This window comes from Elephantulus edwardii, unplaced genomic scaffold (genome assembly GCF_000299155.1).
Source record: "Elephantulus edwardii isolate Elephantulus edwardi_28Jun2011 unplaced genomic scaffold, EleEdw1.0 scaffold00002, whole genome shotgun sequence".
NCBI lineage: Eukaryota > Metazoa > Chordata > Mammalia > Macroscelidea > Macroscelididae > Elephantulus > Elephantulus edwardii.
Window position 1 is genome coordinate 45600008 of NW_006399752.1, and position 19223 is coordinate 45619230.

At 44.0% G+C, this 19223-nt stretch overlaps 1 protein-coding gene across 1 annotated transcript in view; it reads right to left on the reverse strand.

Moving 5' to 3' along the window:
* The window catches only part of TDP1 (tyrosyl-DNA phosphodiesterase 1), a 97460-nt gene that overhangs the window by 66410 nt on the left and 11827 nt on the right, over positions 1–19223 (reverse strand). Inside the window, exons 5-10 of the mRNA XM_006879126.1 lie at positions 17856–17890; positions 8898–8990; positions 7090–7257; positions 6267–6345; positions 1276–1461; positions 263–311 (exon numbers count right to left, since the gene is read on the reverse strand). Of these exons, the coding sequence (XP_006879188.1) occupies positions 263–311; positions 1276–1461; positions 6267–6345; positions 7090–7257; positions 8898–8990; positions 17856–17890 (610 nt within the window). The remainder of the gene's footprint in view (positions 1–262; positions 312–1275; positions 1462–6266; positions 6346–7089; positions 7258–8897; positions 8991–17855; positions 17891–19223) is intronic.

Sequence of the window (19223 nt, forward strand, 5' to 3'; positions counted from 1 at the left end):
GAGAAGGTGTGTCCTGCAGTGGGTTACGGCCAGAATGAAACAGCACACCCCATTGTGCCGTACCACCTCTGCGACATAACGGTGCTCTGGATTACCTACTTCCATCCCGTTAAAAGAAAACCATTCCTGAATCTCTCATCAATCCTTTTCTCATCTCAAGGAAGAAGGCGTTCTTATCACTTGTTTGAAAAAAGATGCCCAGGGCATTTAAAAACTCTGTATACACACAAAAAAATACTGAAACAATCTTCCCAATAATTACCAGGATATCCTTCTAAGCTTGTCCGCACATTTTCCACGGAAGGATAGATCTAAAAAGAAGAAGAAACCAATAAATTCCAATGAGACTTGAGCTGAGTAGCCTGTTAAAAGGAGTGATTTCTTTTTTAGAAAATGAAGAGCTCAATTCAAAATACTTAAAACTTAGAAAACATACTTTAAAATGTGCTTACAATTAAAAAGTGCCTGTCTTGCTGAAAAGAAGATGGAAGTTCTAGTAATTAAACTACAGGAAGTATATATATTTGATAGGAAAAATTTAACACTTGTTAGAATATTTTTCCCCCTGAAATACCAAATTAACACTAGGATGGAAAGCAAAATTAATTTTTAATCCATAGGTCTTTAAATAATTAATAATTCTCAGAATTCTCCTGCCATGTTCTATTAAAGGTCCTTTTTCTCCTGAGCCTGATAACAAAAAAGAAAAAAGGAATAATAGAAACAAGCACTTGCTGGTGGCTGAACCAAAACAGCTCCTGAACCAAACAGCAAGCTCTCGGCACCGGACAAGTTTAAAGCCATCTGATTCCCAATGACGGGGCCGACACACCTCCGTTCCTGTCCCCAAATCACTGACTACAACACTGCTCTACTAACAAGACTGGAGAAGATTCACTGCCTTTGAACCACGGCAGAGAAGAGTCCTGAACATTCCATGGTCTGGAGGACAGGCAGCCAGGGTTGTTCCAACACACAAAGATGGTGATGCCTGGTCTCATATACTTTGGGCATGTTGTCAGGATGGGGTGAGCCAAAGAGAGTACAACCCCAACGAGCCGGACTGACACAGCGACGCTCACAGTGGGCTCCCGCGGGGCAGAGATGGAGAGGACGGCACAGGCCATGGTTCAGGTCTGTCATTCACAGGGTCGCTATGAGTCCCACTCAAGTTGATGGTACGTCACAACCCTAACACGCGAGTCTCGTTCTCAAGCCACTTTCTGGACTAGAGAACAAGCTGAAATTGACTTAAGGGGGGCTCCCAGCACTCACCAGATGAAGAGGAGCAGTACTTCTCCCCAGAGGCCTCGTCTCCTTCCCCAGGGTCACCAGACTCTCCTTGAACTCAGAGGACAACCACTTTGATTCGTCGGAGCCCATGGAGCCGATGCTGGAAAACTGGCCGATCACAGGCCATGTCTCTGCGTTAGGCAAGGGCGAGGCGTGTTCTCTGAGCAGCTGCCGAAGAAGAAAAGAGAAGGAAAGCTGCTTGTTGGGCAAATCACAGAAACGCCTCAGGGACCAAAAACCTGGTTTTCAGCCCCAGAAGAGCATCATCAGTAAGGAATTGCTTAAATCACTCATGATGAGCTGCCTATAAACTGGCAGTTTTAAAACATCAAAATTCTGGAGCTAAGTTTTGAACCAGTAAAAACACCTGGACAATAGAAAATAGGTTTTAAACATATAAAGAATATTTTCACGGAGTAAGGTGGATAGGGAAGCTTTCCCCCTTCAAAATTCTTTGTTTCATATAAAAAGCAACAAAAAACCACGTTAGGAGAAATGGCAAGTAAACCACCAAGCTGCCTCATGAAATAGATTTCTGCCTTGCAATCCTAATTACTTGAGATCCCTGGAAGTCAAAACTACCATGTGGTTTCACTTCAAGCATGTAAAAGCGGTTTACTAGTCCCAGCCTCAGACTTGGGCTCCACGTGCAGCAGAGGTTGAAAAAGAAAACAGAACCTGTTTCCCTACAGATGCCGACTACCTATGTTGTTGTTATGTGCCGTTGAGTTGCCTGCGACTCATAGTGACCCTATGTACAGCAGCCCTAAACTTTGCTCTGTCCAGTGCCAATCTCACTGTCTCCAACACACCTACCCCCCCATTACCCCAGTCACTGAATCAATCCACCTCATAGAGGATCTTCCCCTCCTGCACTGTCCCACCACCCTCACAAGTACGAAGTCCTTTTCCAAGGACTGGTCTCTCCTTGCAACGTGTCCAAAGTATGTCAGATGAAGCTTCAGAATCCTTGCCTCCAAGGAGCAGCCTGGTGTAACCCTCTTCAGGATGAATCAGTTTGTTTTCTTAGCATCCCATGGTATATTCAATACTCTTCTCCAGCACTACAGCTCAAGGGCATCAATTCGCCTTCTATTCTCCCTAGTCATTGTCCAGCTCTCTGATGGATAGCAAGTGATCGCAAAGACCATAGCCTGAATCAGGTGCACCTTAGTCTCCAGAGTGACATTATTGCTCTTCAGTACTCTGGAGAGGTCCCTAGCAGCAGACTTTCCCATTGCAATACTTCTTTTCATTTTCTGGCTACTGGTGCCAAGAGTGTTGACTGTGAAGCCAAGCAAACTAAAGCTGTGAACAATCTCAATCTCTTCACCATCCATCCTGATGCTGCCAATCGGCCCAGTGGTGAGAATCTTTGTCTTCTTGATACTGGGCCTCAATCCATATTGAAGGCTGCAGTCCTTGACCTTCCGCAACAAGTGCTTCAGGTCCTCCTCAGTTTCAGCAAGCAGAGTTGTGTCATTTGCCTAATGCAGACTGTTGATGAGTCTTCCTCCAATCCTGATGCCACACTTCTCCTCATACAGCCCAGCCCCCGATTATCTATTGCCTGACAGAATACCGAATTGCATTTCTTTTGTGTTTGATACTTATGCAGAGCTGAAAAAAAATCCAATTTCACTATTATTTTGGGGAAAAAACCTGCTTAAACTAAGTGTTATTATGTGTCCAAGTTATATCTTGGGAGATTGATCAACAAGTTGACAGGAAAAATTTAAACAGTCCTTAAGCATGGGGGAAAAAAAGAACCCCTACCCACCTCAATAGCACCATAAACCAACTAAACCTACACAGAGGTATCCTTTTTCACGATAGTTGGTTAAAAGCCAGAAGGCCGATATTGGTTCCCAGCTGCTCCAGCACACGGTAAGGGGGAATGAATGCAAACGTCAAGTACAGACGGACCGATCAGCATCTCACCAAATGACATGTGTGTTTATGCTCTGACCTGAAAGCTCACGTCTCACAACATGCACCAACATGCTCTAGGGAAACATGGATGACACAAGGTTGCATTAACTCGGGGATTAACTCAAACAGCCTTACACTGTACACAACACTAAGACACATCAACTGGGAACCGACTATATACACAACACAGCCACACAGTGGAATACTGCGCAACTAAAGAATGTCAGACAGGATACATTGTTCATTTAAAACAACAACAACAACAACAACAAAACCCCAAGGTAGACAAAACTATCTTATGATTTAATGAATTTATTTAAAAAGGGAGAAGAATAAGAATAGGAATGCTGTTGCTGTTAGGTGTCTTCATGCTGCCTGTGACTCCTAGTGGCCCTGTGTACAACAGCTCTGAAGTCTGTTCTGTCCTAAATCAGTCTCACTGACGCTGACACCTCTACCCCCACTGCCCCAGTTACTGCATCAATCTATCTCATCCGGGGTCTTCCTCTTCCATACTGTCCCTCCACCTTTCTGACCATGATATCCTTCTGCAAGGACCAGTCCCTCCTGGCCATGGGTCCAAAGTATGTGAGACGGAGCTTCAAAATCCTAGCCTCCAAGGAAAAATTTAGTTTTACCCTCTCCAAGACATCTATTTGTTTTCTTGGCGGGCCATGGTATGTTCAATACTCTTCTCCAGCACCACAACTCAAAGGCATTGATTCTTGTTCGGTCATCCATAGTCATTGTCCAGCTCTCTGATGCATAGCAAGTAATTGTGAAGACCATGGCCTGGATCAGGCGCACCTTAGTTTCTAGACTAGCCTTGTTGCTTCTCCGTACTCTGGAAAGGTCGCCGACAGCAGATTTTCCCTATGCAATTTGTCTTTTGATTTCTTGACTACAGGTGCCAAGAGTGTTGACTGTGGAGTCAAGCCAAGCTGTAATTGTTAATAACCTCAATATCTTCTCCATCCATCACGCCCCAGTGGAAAGAATCTTTGTTTTCTTGCTGTTGAGCTTCAATCCATACTGAAGGCTATAGTCCTAGACCTTCTGCAGCAAGCGTTTCACATCCTCAAGTTCAGCAAACATACTGTCTATTAAAGGACTTATGCCTATAATACACAAAGAACTTTTGTACTTCAATAATAAAATGACAAATAATCCAATTTTAAAATAGGCAGAAGGATGTGAACAGACGTTTCTCCAAAGAAGACAGTCAATAGACAAAACAGGTGCTCTGTTCAACATTATCAATTATCAGGGCTTTAACACAATACCAGACAGAGTTACCACTTGACGCCTGACGGTAGAAGTTGGAGTCTTTGTTCTTAGAGACTGGAGATCCCAAGAAAAGCAAGCTCTGGCTCTTGCCCCATGGAATTCTCCTCTGACTGATCTGTAATTTATTTCAATACCCATTATTTTCTGCAACACATCCTCAGCACCTATCAAAAAGCTGACATAGGTCCCCACTCCCATCCAGGGTGCAGACGGTGTAGCAGCGGCGCTGAACTGATGACGGTGAGCCCTCGTCTGATCCTGCTGCTCGGTCACTGATGAGCTGCAGCGTCTGGGCAGATCTCAGTGACGCACCTGTTAGAGGGACCAGTGTGACTGACGTTTCTGGACACTTAGCCAAGACTTCGTCATCTCATTTAATCTCTGTATAATCCTCTGTGCAATGGGAAGAGACTACACGTTTCAGAGAGGACAGGCACATTATGAACTAGCGAAGGCCACATGGATTGTAAGCAACAGGACTGGAGTTCAAGCACTGGAGTGTTCTCGAGCCCACATGGCCTCTGGGCTGCACTCTCTTGGTTAACAAGTACAGAGCTGAGATCTCATCTGCTTTAAGCTGTGGCCCGTTTCAAAAAAGAAAAGCTTCTGTTAACTAAAGGAATTCTTACATAACATAAAGCATTTAGGGAGTGTGGAGTAAGGTTTTTGAAAAAATGTCACTTTAGAGAATTTATTAAGAATAGTAAACTATCTCCTTGAGAGATGAAGACAACTTTAATTTTCAACTTGCATGCGGTTTTGTTAAAGATCTTTATTCCTTCTTTCATGTCAGCAGTAGATAATCATTTTTATAACCATGAGTCTTCAAAGGGCAGTAAAGACGCTCCGGTGGGGCTGTGGTTAAGTCACTTCATTGCTAGCCAGAAAGTTAGCAGTTCAAACTCATCAGATGCTTCTCAGGAGAAAAAAAAATGGTCCATCAGTTTTCATAAAGGTTACAGTTACAGTTTCAAAATCCTACAGGGCAGTTCTACTTTGTTCTAAAGGGTGACCATGCAGCAGAATCTACTCAAATGACAGTGGTCTTGGGCCGTTGTTTTAAGGGCACTACAGTCAGTGTAGTGTTGGAGAAGAGTACTGAATAGACAAAGAATACACAATTATGTCTTGGAGGAGCTGCAACCTGAGTGTGCCTTGGAGACAAAGATGATAAAGCCTGGTCTTACATACAGGGAATGTTACTAGGAGAGACTATTTGCTTAGAAAGCTGGAGGGATGGGGAAGGAGAGGAAGACCCTTAACCAGGTGGGCTGACACCGAACAGCAAATGGGCTTGGATTTGACAGATTGTGAGGACAGCACAGGATACGACAGGGTTCAGATCTGCTGTTCACAGGGTTGCTATGAGTTGTATTCAACTCGGCAGCTCCTAACAACAACAGTTTATTAGACAAGCTACATTACAGCTCACTTATCACTCACTTCCATTTTTGGTTCTTTGCTGAATGTGTGTATCAAAAGTCCTTGAAAAAGCAGGCTAGTCAATGACTTTAATACTGCTTGAGTGAGAAAGAAGCCTTTATCTTCATTTGAGAAACATCAACCCTAAAACATAGCCCACATACTTATGCCATTTAAAGCTATCGGTTCTACATCCGACAGGGCAAAACAAAGTATCAGGAGGGATTAATGAAAGCTAAGCATGTCAAGTACCTGCCATTCACTCAGAACTGTGCCAAGAAAATAGTGATGCCAAGAATATAATCAAGGATGAAAATGAAAAGCTCTGTTACCTTCCTGAGTCTAAAATGACCCCAATTATCTTTCTGGTTTCCTTGGAAGCGTCCTGGGGTTGATCCAATAAGGTAAACACTGAAAAACAGAAAAGTTATTGACTTTAACGTTTTGACCTGGGTACCGAACCGTCACAAAATGCCTATCAGAAGACAGATAATGACTACTGCATGGGAACAGATGAAAGAAAGAATGATCTAAAATGACTATATGATTAGGCACTATATGTACTACAAGAGCCCTGAATAAGAGATATATCACTGCAAAGAGGACTGGGGTGGGGATGGGTAGGTAATTGTATATCAATGAAGGATTTAAAAAAAAAAGTGAATTGCGGGAGGGGAAGGGAGTAAAATGTGCAAGAATGAATGAACGAAAATCTAATTTTTGTTAAAATCACAATGAAAATACAATTTTCTTTAAAAAAAAAAATCAATGAAGTGAAACATCGTCATAAAATGTTCTACGTGGTGGACCACTCTCTCCTGATGTCTGTTTGGCTGTAGAATCTGATAACTCAACCTCATCTTCCCATCAAAAAACAACAAATGGTGGAATACCTAGTAGGCAAAAAATTCCATTTTATGAGCGCTCCCTCCAGTGGGAGGCTGAAGGGAAGAGAAAAGCTGTACCGGCCTTCATCTTTGGTTATGCAGCCAGTGCCCCAACCTGCTTTCTCTCATTCCCTTATCACCCAGGAAGTAGAGCGAATCACTGCACCACCTCACCGCCTGCCATCCACCCCCCAATCCTGTATCCGAGACCTCGGCTGTGCTCAAGGTATGATCATATCATGAACGTCTCAAAGACGAAGGCACGTACTTTGTTTCTGAAAGATCATGGCCCTGGATGTTGTCTATCCACTCCTTGAGAGAAGGAGCATTATAGGCCATCAAATAGCTGATGAGGTCGGCTTTAAAATGTGTTCTTGATTCTCCAGTTCCAGGAGTCCCATCGGCAATTCGTGGGTACAAGGGGCTCAACCATATCCTGGAAAAGAAAAAAACAAAAAAATAAACCTCACCTCTTTAGCAGCAAGGAACCCAGCTGATGCCAACGACATCTCTGGAATGATTCATCCCGAAGAAGAGATTTGTTCTCATTAAGTGTCACCACCTGGTCAGTAGCGCAATCTTCAGAAGAGCTAAGTCCAGTCACACCACTCAATGGCTCCCTTAAAGGCGGTGCAACTCTCTGGTTGTTTGAGTCTACCAGTAGCTTTGTGGCAGAAGACATTAACTGCTTTTTTTTTCCTTTTATTGGTTTGCTTACAAACTTCGTATCCACTGTGTTTCACATTATCCTTCAAGAACACATAATTTTTAAAGGGAGAATTCAACAGGTAGGGGAGGCAGCAAAGAGAGAAGGCGGACAGACACACGCCTGTACAGCACAGCAGGGTCCAGGGAGCCATGGCAGACCACTCACCAAGGGAGTAAAATGATACAAAAAGTGGCTTATGGTTTATTTCATAACCACAGCCCACAAACCACAAGGACAGAGAGTGTAGAATATGGAAGAGCCTCGAGGTGATACTACTGCCAGGCCTGGCTAGCTGAGGGAAGAACAGACAAGGGAGACCAGAGCCCTGAACCAAGTGAACATACTAATGATTCAGTAAGTCAAATCAAGACTTTAAAATAAAGTTTAAAGAAAGGACTATAAAGAAAGGACTCTTTTACCCCTTCTCCCTTCTCTCACAGCAGGCACTTCAAAGCAGTATGAGAAAGGACCAGTGACTTCAGTAGCTCATGTGTTTGATTCGAGAACGAGATGGAAGGAGGCCTGGGTGGAGTTCTTTAGGCCAACTTGATAAATTCCTTCGACTTCATTAATGATCATTTCCCTCACAGGCTATATTCATCTAAACAATTTTTTTCCATGGGGTGATGTGTGAGTCCCACAACCCAAGTGTCCACTTTAGAGAGAGAAAAATCTGGATTTTGGAGCACCAGGGTGTGGTTGTGTAGTTAACACTCAACCCTGTGGATCCACAAAGCACAGCGCCCATTTGTAAACCGACACGTCGTCAGGTGCCACTGAGTCAATTCTGTCTCAGAACGATACTGTCTGACAGACGGTGCTCCACAGAGTGATAAGGAACTGAGATGTAAACACAAAAGTGCGTGGTTCAAATCCACCAGCTGCTCCATGGGAGAAAGATGGGTAAACTCCCAAGCAATTTATAGACTCTGAAAACCCGCTGGAGGGTGATCTATGAGTTGGTTCCACGTTGATAGCACACAAAACCAACAATCTTTACGGGAGCAGACTGTCAGGGCTTTGTACCAAAGGAGCGACTGGATAGGTGTGAACTGCCAACCTTTTGGTTAGCAGCTGCACCCTGGGAGCTCCTTAAGCCCACATACATCTATCCATGTTCACACATGTACTAGCAATAGTTGTGGACGATTAGCACTGAATTGTTAACACTGGTTGCTTCAAGAAAGGAACCAGGGAAAGGCAGCAGAATACAAATCTTTCTTGCATAGAACTCTTTTTCTGTGGTGTGCTTCTACAACTAAGACGGCTGGGAAAAAAGAAAAATACAAGAACAGAGCGAACGTTCCGGCTTTTCACCTTTCTAAGCCCATAGAGACACTGCCGTGGGGTGAACTGAAGCCGCATACCCTTGAGTCTTCTGGTGCCAGTCCTCGCGGATGAGGTTGGAGGTGTGGATGACAACCCGGAGGCCTTCTTCATAGAGTAAGAGCATCATCTTCCTTCAAAACAGGAGGAAGGGGTCAGAGGGCACCGCCAGGTCAGTCCTTTCTACTGCAAACGCACCGCAGCTACTCCTAACAACGGCATCCTTAGTTACATGTTGCATTTCATTTCATTTTTTTTTTAAATTGATGCCTTTTATTTTTTTATTATTTTTTTGTGTGCGTGTACCGTCAAATCAGATCTGACTGGTACAGGAGGAGACTGTCCCTCCTTCCCCGACAGAGCATCTGGTGGGTTCGAACCGTGTGCCTCTGGGATTGTAGTTGCAGTTCCTTGCCACTAGGCCACCAGAGCTCCCCTTCATTTCTTTTTTTTTAAAAAAAATTATTTTATTAATTTTAATGAACACTTACAGAGATTCTGAATTTCCATTCATTCACTGTTGCATTTTTCTCCCTGCCCTACCCCAACCTCCAGTTCACTTTTCTCTTTGAAAAGTAAAAGAAAAATTCCTTTATTGGTATACAATCCCCCCTCCTCCCCAAGTACACTCCACTGTGCAACCTTCATTCTGGACTCTTGTCATAACCATAATACCCTATCATACATCACTTATAAACTGTTCTCTCCCTCATCTGTTTCAATGTAGTATACATACTTTATCTAGTTTTTCTCAGTCTCACCCTAACCCTGATGTCAGTCCTGTTTTACAACAGTGGCACTACGCAGTATCCATCCTTTTGTGACTGGGATATTTCACTCAGCATAATGTCCTCCAGAGTCAACCATTTTGAATAATATTGCATGAGTTCCTTGTTTTTCAATGCAGCATAGTATTCCATCGTGTGAATATACCAGAGCTTCTCTATCCATTCGTTTGTTGATGGGCATTTGGGTTGTTTCCAACTCTTTGCTATTGTGAACAAAGCCGCAATAAAGATGTGTGTGCATATATCTGCCTGGGTGGCAGTTCTGGTTTCTTTAGGGTATATTCCCAGTAGAAGAATTGCTGGGTCAAATGGTATTTCTATTTGCAACGTTTTGAGAAAGCGCCACACAGCCTTCCAAACACAAAACAAAACATACACCAGCTCAACCATGCCTACACGGCAATTCAGCGTCATTAATGATTATTTGTGGAGCTGCACACCCAGTGCTACTCCCCTTTTATCAGATGTACCTTTCCCCCATTAACATAAATGCACGGCTCCCTCACGCTTCTCTAACTTTTGAGCTGCCACTGTCACTTTGAGCCCTTAGAGAGAGCTCTTAAAAGACTGTAATACCTAAGGCAGACATTTCTTACTAGTTCAGCTAAACTTGTTAAGCTAAGGCTTCAGGGGATAGTTTTGGTTCAAAGTGTAAAGATTATCTCAGCACAATAATTTCAGTTCATTCACTCAGACTCCATGGCACCAGCAAGTCTGGGGGGTCTATGAGAATTTAAAATTCTGTACTGCATTTTCTCCCTTTTGATCAGAATTCTTCCACAGAAATCTTTAATCCTAATGATCAATATTATTTACATTTATAACACCCCTATCTTCTACCTATTACCATTATGATAGCCTGCCTAAGTGAAACGCAAAAAATAACCTTCTCAAATGCTCAAAGTATTTGCCCCAAGTGGCCAGTTTAGTCCTCTATCATCTACTCAGCATTGTATGTTACTCTGATTACCAGTGGGAAACCCCCTCTTGTCCAGTATCGAGTGCATTCACAACTTAGAGGTGCTCTGTGGCTAGCAAATAACAAAGAAAATGGAAATAGAGTAAAACAATCATCTTTTAAAAAAGCAACAAACAACAAAAAAAACATCCAGAGCATACTATACAGATTTAAATTAAGTACTTCTTTGCAAGATTTTTGTTTCAGTACCTAGGTAGGTATGTGCATCCCAGACTGGAATATGAAGTGTCTTTCTTACTATTGGCTATAGTTACTGAGTCTGAAAGAGGGTCATTTCCTTTGGATTGACTTTTCTCCGTACTCTGCAAGCGCTCCACATGTAGGTATTGAATAGACACTTCAGGCCCGACTTCACTTCTCTAATAATTCGAGCTTAGTTTAAGTCCCTGTTGTTCCGTGGGATGATTTCTCGGGCAGTCATCAGATATATTTCTCTCGTTTTAACTCCAGTCAGAAAGCGGGAATGAAGTGTGAAGACTCGAGCTCCGGTCTTGGTCATTTGGAAGTAGCCTGGCCCTAGGCACATCACCCAGCTTTCACTGGGACATGAAGGATGAGCCCTCCCTTGCTTACTTCATGGGGTTACTTTGGGAAGAAAAGAAAGCTTTCTAACTACTGCAGAAATTAACTACTGCAGGTATCTAAGTTCTCTCTCCCTTACCAGAACGTTGCTCCTCATGGCGGTGACCCCGGCTCGATTTATTTCACTCTTTTCATTGAAGGCAAAGTGCAGCTTAATAGTTACCCAAAGGTGGCGCCTCTCCGGCAGTTCTAACCACCAGCGGCGCTGCGGGAGACAGGTGGGTGAGCTTGCCACCTGTGATTTATGGCCTAGAAAACCCAATGGGTCAGCGCGAGTCGGTTCTGAATTGATGGCCGTGAGGTTGAGGTTCATACATGGAAGGAAAAAAAACCTCACTGAATTTTTTCCAATTAAACAAAAGCATGAATTCTGCTCGGTCAGCTGGGGGCTAGCATAAAAAGAGGGCGAAAAGCCTATGTGAACAGAAGAGCAAATGAGATATTTAGCTGGTGCCAAGATGAGAATCGAATCCAAGCTGGCAAATACCAAATTAATGTAAAGTTGGAGAAATGACAGCTGTTCGGTCGTCTTTCCATTTATGAAATGTGCTCCCTGAAATCTGGGCAAAAATGCATACACAGTTGCCAAAATAGCAGGTGAATGTAATTAAGAATAAGCCCATTACGGATTCATGATACAAGCTTTACAAATATTTCCATTAATCAAGGCACCAATTATTGGAGAAATCATGCACTGGTGTCAGTGAACGCTTCCAAATAGAATCATGAAATAATTTAAGGAAAGCTGTACTAAGCTTTTCAGAGACAAGGCATATGCTAATAAAGTCATAATTCAAGAAAGTTAAAGAAGAGTGGGAAGTTGTAGGTAGTACAAAGTGTTAGTGCACTTAGCTGTTAACCGAAAGGTTAAAAGTTCTAGTTTACCAAGAGGTCCCTCAGAAGAAAGGGGTGGTGATCTCTTGTCAAAAACTCAATTTCATGTAACACAGTTCTACTCTGACACTGTAGTGTCTCCATGAACTTGAATCAACTACATGTCTGAACTCTGTCCTATCCTGCACCATCCTTATCATCCTCGACACACTGGAGTCCGCAGACACAGTGCCCATCTCACTGAGGGTCTTTGTCTCCCTCACTGATGCCCCATCTTTCCAAACACGATGTTCCTCTCCAAGGAACAGCCTCTCCTAACACCATACCAGAAGGGTGTGAGATGAAGCCTTGACATCCTTGCCTCCTCTGGCTGCACTTTCTCCAAGACCTGGTTGTTCCTTTGGCAGGCCATGGGATATTCAACACTCTTCCCCAACACCGCAGTTCAAATGCACTGATTCTTACATTCATGTAGCCATCCAGAGAGGAAGGTGCCATCTCTCCAAGTCATCACAACCGCTGTCCGTGGCTTGGGAGGTGACGGCCAGTTCATGCAGGTTAATAAGCAGCTCGGGTAAGAGTCGGTCTGGTTCCTACACAGTGCGCTCCTCTCCCTGGACTGGCTTCTGTGGGGCTTTTTGGTGCCAGCAGGGACACTTCGTGTGTGTGGGCAGAAGTCAAAGAAGGAGTCCTGATGAGCAAGGCCTGAATGGTGTGTGGTGGGAGGCCTGGTTCTGGAAGGGGGCAGGCTGACCTGTCACCAGCTCACAGGCACATCCAGCAGCCATTGGCTTTATATTCTCCCCTATCCACCATCTACTCTTAGAGTATGAGAAGTTGACTCTGTCCACGAAGGGCTTCCAACTTCTCAAATGCTGTGAGATAAATCACATCTCCCCACGGTGGGCGTTCAGTAGATTCCCATTTTGCTGATCCCAGGAGTCTCAGAGAACTATGCCCACAGTGTTTTCAGTGGCAGAGTTTTCAGGAGACCTCCGGGATTTTCTTCCAAGGTACACTGGGTGGACTTGAACTGCCAGTATTTTGGTTAGTAGCCAAGCACGTTTCCCGAATCCTAGAGACTGAGACAAGCAAAGAATCTGTCTATTTTTACCAGCAAGGACTCTAAGCTCCTGGAGGATTGGGGCTGCATCTTGAGTGTTTCTATATGAACACGGGGTGTATGGCCAGTGTGTATTTGCACACATAAATGGACGCCCCCAAACTACTTGCCTTCTGCATAATTACAGCTCGGCTCCTTGCTGGCCTGGGAAGTCTCTAACACACCCAGGAGCAACGTCCACCCACCATCAGGAGCTGAGGGTCAGAGTCTTTCTCCAGAAGACTGAAGACTGCCTAGCATAGAAACTATTGAATCAAAACATTTTACAGCCGCTAGAGCTGTGTTTCAAGAACATAAAGAGATATCTAACGAATACTTATTAAGGGAGTTTGACACGAGCAATCAAAAGCAACCTCAAGACATGAGCCCAACTTTTTATAGGATAGAAAATTTTAAGAAAATGTCAAATACTGTTACTACATAGTTGAGGGAGGGTGTGATGACTTCTCTGGGCATTTTAGACTCTAGACCTAGAACTCTCTGTTGGGTCTCGTGTGTGTGTGCGCGCGCACGCGCGTGCATGTGGGTGGTGGGACAGACTAAAAGGGAACAATGAAAGCAATCTTCTCAGTGAATAAACATGAAATTAAAAATGGAAAAGCGAACAAATGACTTTTATGTCTGTCTCCACCACTGGGCTGAAGAAAGCTGCTTCAGTGCCCTCCTCAGGCTCCTGGTCTATACATCCAAAAGCAAACATACAGAAAAATCCTCACTAGAATCGGGGCAGTACCAACTCACGGCTCACCCTCTGCTGGGTTACAGAGGCTTTAAGTCGCTCTGTAAGTCGGGAGGAGAATGTCCAGACGCTGGTGGATTCGAACCTTCCAGGGAGGTGCAGCCTATGGACTAACAGCACAACCCCGTCAGGGCTCCACCACGAAGAGGAGGATGGGACACACACAAGTCTCTGGGAGAGCAGTAAATAAAGAGGATCTCCCATAGGTTCAGCAGGGCATCCCACACCCTCAGCCCCTCTGAGGACTTGGGGCATTGCTGATAAAACCACTGGCTTGGCTTCTAGCCCCCATCTGCGGGCACCTCCGGCCAGTGCCACTCTGTAACATGATGCTCATGGTGGCTCGGCCGTCTAGACAATCAGGTCCAGGACTTTGTTATTCAGAACTAGTATTTAGCCTAGGGTTTCTGCTAAGAGCTACCCATTTCCTGACGGAGCAGGCTGATGGATGCCACCTCTCTACCCTCCTCCCGAGTCTTCTAAGACAGACTCAGGGACACCTAAGAAGTTGAGTCATCCTATCAGATGACACCATGTCTTTGCTGCTAAAATCACTATCTTGTCTGCTTGCTGCTACTGAAAGAAAAAAAGACTTCTGTCCGGGGTGCTCCGGTGTTTGATCTCGACAATCCTCAAACACCATCTCTTGCTGGGCTCAAGCTACCAATTAGCGGCAGCTGACGGACACCGTGACATTTACACAGCACAGATAATGTGTGGCTGACAGGCATCCTTGACGGAGGGCATCACCTCGTGCTTCTTTTCAAAGCAGATCGGTAGATGTTAATTTTTACCAGAGAGAAAGATGAACTCAGTGGCATCGTTTCAGGATGCTGTGAACATCAGGCAAACAGCATGACTCAGGATAAACTCCCCTCCTCGGAGATTCTTTTGTTGCCTTAGAAACAGACACCTGAAGGACCAGGCACCAAACAGGAAGCTACCCATTCCCACCTCCAGTCTAGGAGGAAAAGAACGAGACTTTGTCACATTCCTTTGACAAGTCCTTTCCGGAGGGATGAGATTTCTAAAAATGTTTAAACTATGTCTTCGGTCTTTTTCTCATTTATAGATCATTTTGTGAAAGAGCTCAAACAGCTGTTAAGCTAAATTGAGTAAAGCAGGAGTTAAGCAGATAATCGGGGTGCAAGGTGTCAAGTAGGAAGTATCAGAAAAGAGCCTTTCCTGTCTGTTTTATGACGTCTCAGAAAACACTCTAAGAGAGGAATTTTGGAGATGTCTTGAGCTGGGACTGGCATCAATGTAAAAATGGCGTGGAGCTTCTGCTCGTCACTAACTTCAGAGCGGGGAGTATCACCGTTAACAGCCCAAAGTGGACTCCTGTGATGTAGCGGTCAGGCATAACTTCACCCTCCAATCTTTCATCAATTGTGATACCAGACATCCTACCACCCTCTGTTTCTCTGCTGCGTTCAGCAATTCCTTGCAATGGCCACACAGAGCTCATCTAAACAGTATTTGTGATTATGGGATTTATGGGGGAAGTAACACATTATAACTTGGGATCATGGTCAAGAGGGATTTGGAGAGTCTTCCTTCTTCAGTGTGACACCATACTCTCAATCTCCCAAGAACAGGCCTCCTCTCAGCCTTCTGTCTTTAGCTCCGCTCAGCTGAGTGTTATAGAGCTCTTGAGCTCTGCTGGTAAGGGCCGAGAGGCGGCACTCTATTCCACCAGGAACAGGTGCTTTCCTGAAAGCACTCTGCCCTCTCACTATGGGTCAGCGTACTCACACAGCCATCTTTCTCTACAGAATGGAAGCCCATCCACAGAGTCTTGTTCTGTTGTCTGATTCTACTGCCATCCTTCTTCTGTTACTGCTTCTTGCTGGTATGATGACCCTTTCTCTTGGGATTAGGGGGTCCTCAACATCGGAACACTGGTCTTAAAGGACTCACTCAACTCCTGCCTCGTCTTTCTTGACTATTGGGCGGTGGTGGTGTTTCTCATTCCTGTTCTGGAATTGGACTTCTTTCCTCTTTTTCAAGGCTCGCAGTATCACATAACTTTAGAACTCCCTACATCTTGGTTAGTGAGCTCTGGCGGCCTAGGGGTAAGAAGCTGTGCTTCCAACTGCTGTAGCTCTGCTACCATCCTGAAAGCACATGGTTCAAACTCACCAGCTGTTTCATGTGACAAAAAGGGGCAATCTCTCCCCCATGCGATTAACTGCCTCAGGAAACCTGACAGAGGGTTAATTCTGACTCGATGGTATGTTATGTTGTTATGTGCCGTCGAGTCGCTTGCGACTCATAGCGACCTTATGTACAACAGCCCTAAACCCTGCTCTGTCCTGTGCCAATCACAATGACTTTGACACACCCATCCCGATTACCCCAGTCACTGAATCAATCCACCTCATAGAGGGCCTTCCAATCCTGCGATGTCCCTCCACCCTCCCAAGCATGATGTCCCTCTCCATGGACTGGTCCCTCCTTACAACATGTCCAAAGTATGTTAGACGGAGCCTCAGAATCCTTGCCTCCAAGGAGCTGCCTGGTTTGACCTTTTCCAGGATGAATCTGTTTGTTTTCTTGGCAGTCCATGGTACCCTCAATACTCATCTCCAGCACCACAGCTCAAAGGCATCAATTCTCATCCTTCCTAGTCATTGTCCAACCCTCTGATGCATAACAAGTGACTGCAAAAACCATGGCCTGTATCAGACGCACCTTAGTCTCCAGAGAGACACCATTGCTCTTTAGTACTTTAGAGAGGTCCCTAACAGTAGACTTTCCCATTGCAATACGTCTTTTCATTTCCTGGCTACTGGTGCTGAGAGTGTTGACTGTGATGGTACACAACAACATAATTTATTTAGGGAGCTCTGGTGACCTCATAGTAAGAAGTTGCACTGCAATCCCAAAGGCATGTGGTTCAAATCCACCAGATGCACAAAAGGAGAAGGATAGGCAATCTCCACCCACGTGATTGCTTGCCTCTGAAAACCTGCTGGAGGGTCAGTTATGAGTTGGTGTCAAACTCGACAGCATGCAGCAACATTTTATTTGCATGATTTCACCAGGACAAGGATTCTGTGTAGTTTACGTACATGCTAGTAAGCTGTCCACCTTGTGGACTATGACCACCTTGTTTTAATAGTTTCACTCAACCATTCTGTGGAAGTCACAACACTGGGTCCTATTCATTCATCACACTACAGTCAACTTTGTAGGTTGACAATTTTTTTTAAATAAAGCCTTTTCATTCAGTGTATAGCTGACGTCTTCTATTTCACGTGACTTAAGAGTTTTATGGAAAATCACAGGTCTGTTTAGAGTGGGGGAATCAGTGGCACTTGGCTTGAGAGACATACAGTCATCAGCTACAGGACCACCTCACTGCGATCTATCCACATCCGTCACCAAGTCAGGAAGAAGAATGTGCCACATGAAGCAGAAATGGATCCCGACCTTTGCACTGAGAGCCAGCGTTGCAGCAGTTTGTCTCAAACTATCTGAAAACAATCTACTTCCTCCTGAGAGCTTAATTTTCCCCAGCAAAATCATGCACCACTAGTCCTTCTGAGAGTACTTTTTACGACAGCACCTTTTGCTCTATTAAAACCGTATCCTCCCCCCATTTCATAAAAATTACTTATCTTCATGGAGGAGCAATGATTTTGAGAATTACTGCCTAACTTAGGAGGTCCTGGAGAGCATGAAGCTAAGTGAACTAACTCAGTCCCATAAGGACAAATACTGTGTAAGACCATTATTGTAGAACTAGATTACTAATAAACCGTAAATGAGGATCTAAGTGGGGGAGGAGGGGATCAGAGGGGTGAGGAAGGCAGTAGGGTGGTAATCACAGGGTGGAGGGAGGGGTGGGTAAAAGAAATGGGAAAGATCCGCTGTAAAAAATCAATGTATACGAACTTTGTAAGTAAACCAGTATAAAAGAAAACTTATATTTTTTAAAAAATTGCTTACGTATGATGTGTTCCAAATGCAATATCCAGCTTCGCCTAGGATGAAAAAGAAGATGCCACTTATTTCTTTTCTAAATCTCAACTGATAACACCTCTATTTATAGAAAGTGCAATTAGACAAGAGCAGGCCAACTTTTTTTTTTAAAACTTCTTACTGCCCTCTAGTGCACAGACTCTTGAACTACAAGACAGCCTTTGCAAGAGCATCTACTGAGACACGATTTGGGGGGAAAAAACCAAACCCACCACATTGATTTAAGAAATTATCCAGAGTGATTCAATATGTGCTGGATTTTATTTTTTAAATTACATTAATTAGGATGGAGGAGTCTAATTTTCTTAGTTGTAAAAAAACTTATTAAACAGGTGAGACTCTTAGTCACAGTTTTAAAATGAAATCTTTGGCTTGTACAAGAGGTCAGAATCTAGAAAAAGCTCCCTGAACAAGTGAAAAGAAACAATGGATATGATGGTAATATAAAACTTACATTATGATGCTAAAAAGTTTCCTTATGTTGATAGCATAATAAGCATTATCAAACAAAACCAAAATTTAAAAAAACCAACCCACAGCTGATCCTTCAGTGGGTCTTCAGAGGCAGTTAATCCCATAAAAGGAGAATGCCCATCCTTCTCCCAAGGAGGAGCTTCAAGCGGCCTTGAACCCTGTGCCTTCAGGACTGCAATGCAATGGAACATCTAGTATAGCAACAAGTTCTTTTTTTTAATTTTTTTTTATTTTATTTTATTATTTGTGTGTGTGCGTGTACCGTCAAATCAGATCTGACCGGTACAGGAGGAGACTGTCCGCCCTTCCTCAGCAGAGCATCTGGTGGATTCGAACCGTGTGCCTCTGGGATTGCAGTGCAGCTTCTTGCCACTAGGCCACCAAAGCTCCCCAACAACAAGTTCTAAGTAATATGCCTACTGTCCCAAGGTAGCAGCTACTGAAAAGTTAAAACAAACAGAAATGTCAAAACAGCTCACCAAGTAGGAACGTAGAAATGGAGCTCAAGATTTGCCTTTATATCTTTGTAAGACGATGGAAAACCTGGCACATTTCTACATCTGGGTTCTTCTTCAGGTAAAAACCAAGCAACCAGTTGCCGGCACGTCCATTCTGATTCATGGAAGTGCCCTGGGTCTCCAAGGAGAACCCACAGTGCCTGTGATTATTCAGCAGGAGACTGCCAGGGGCCTTTCATCGAGGTGCCAGGGGCATTTAAAAAAATTTATTATTATTATTTTTTTTCATTTTAATGAACATTTATAGAGATCTTGGATTTGTATTCATTCATTGTTGCACTTTTCTCCCTGCCCACCTCTCCCCACCAGTTCACTTCTCTCCTTGAAAAGTAAAAGAAAAATT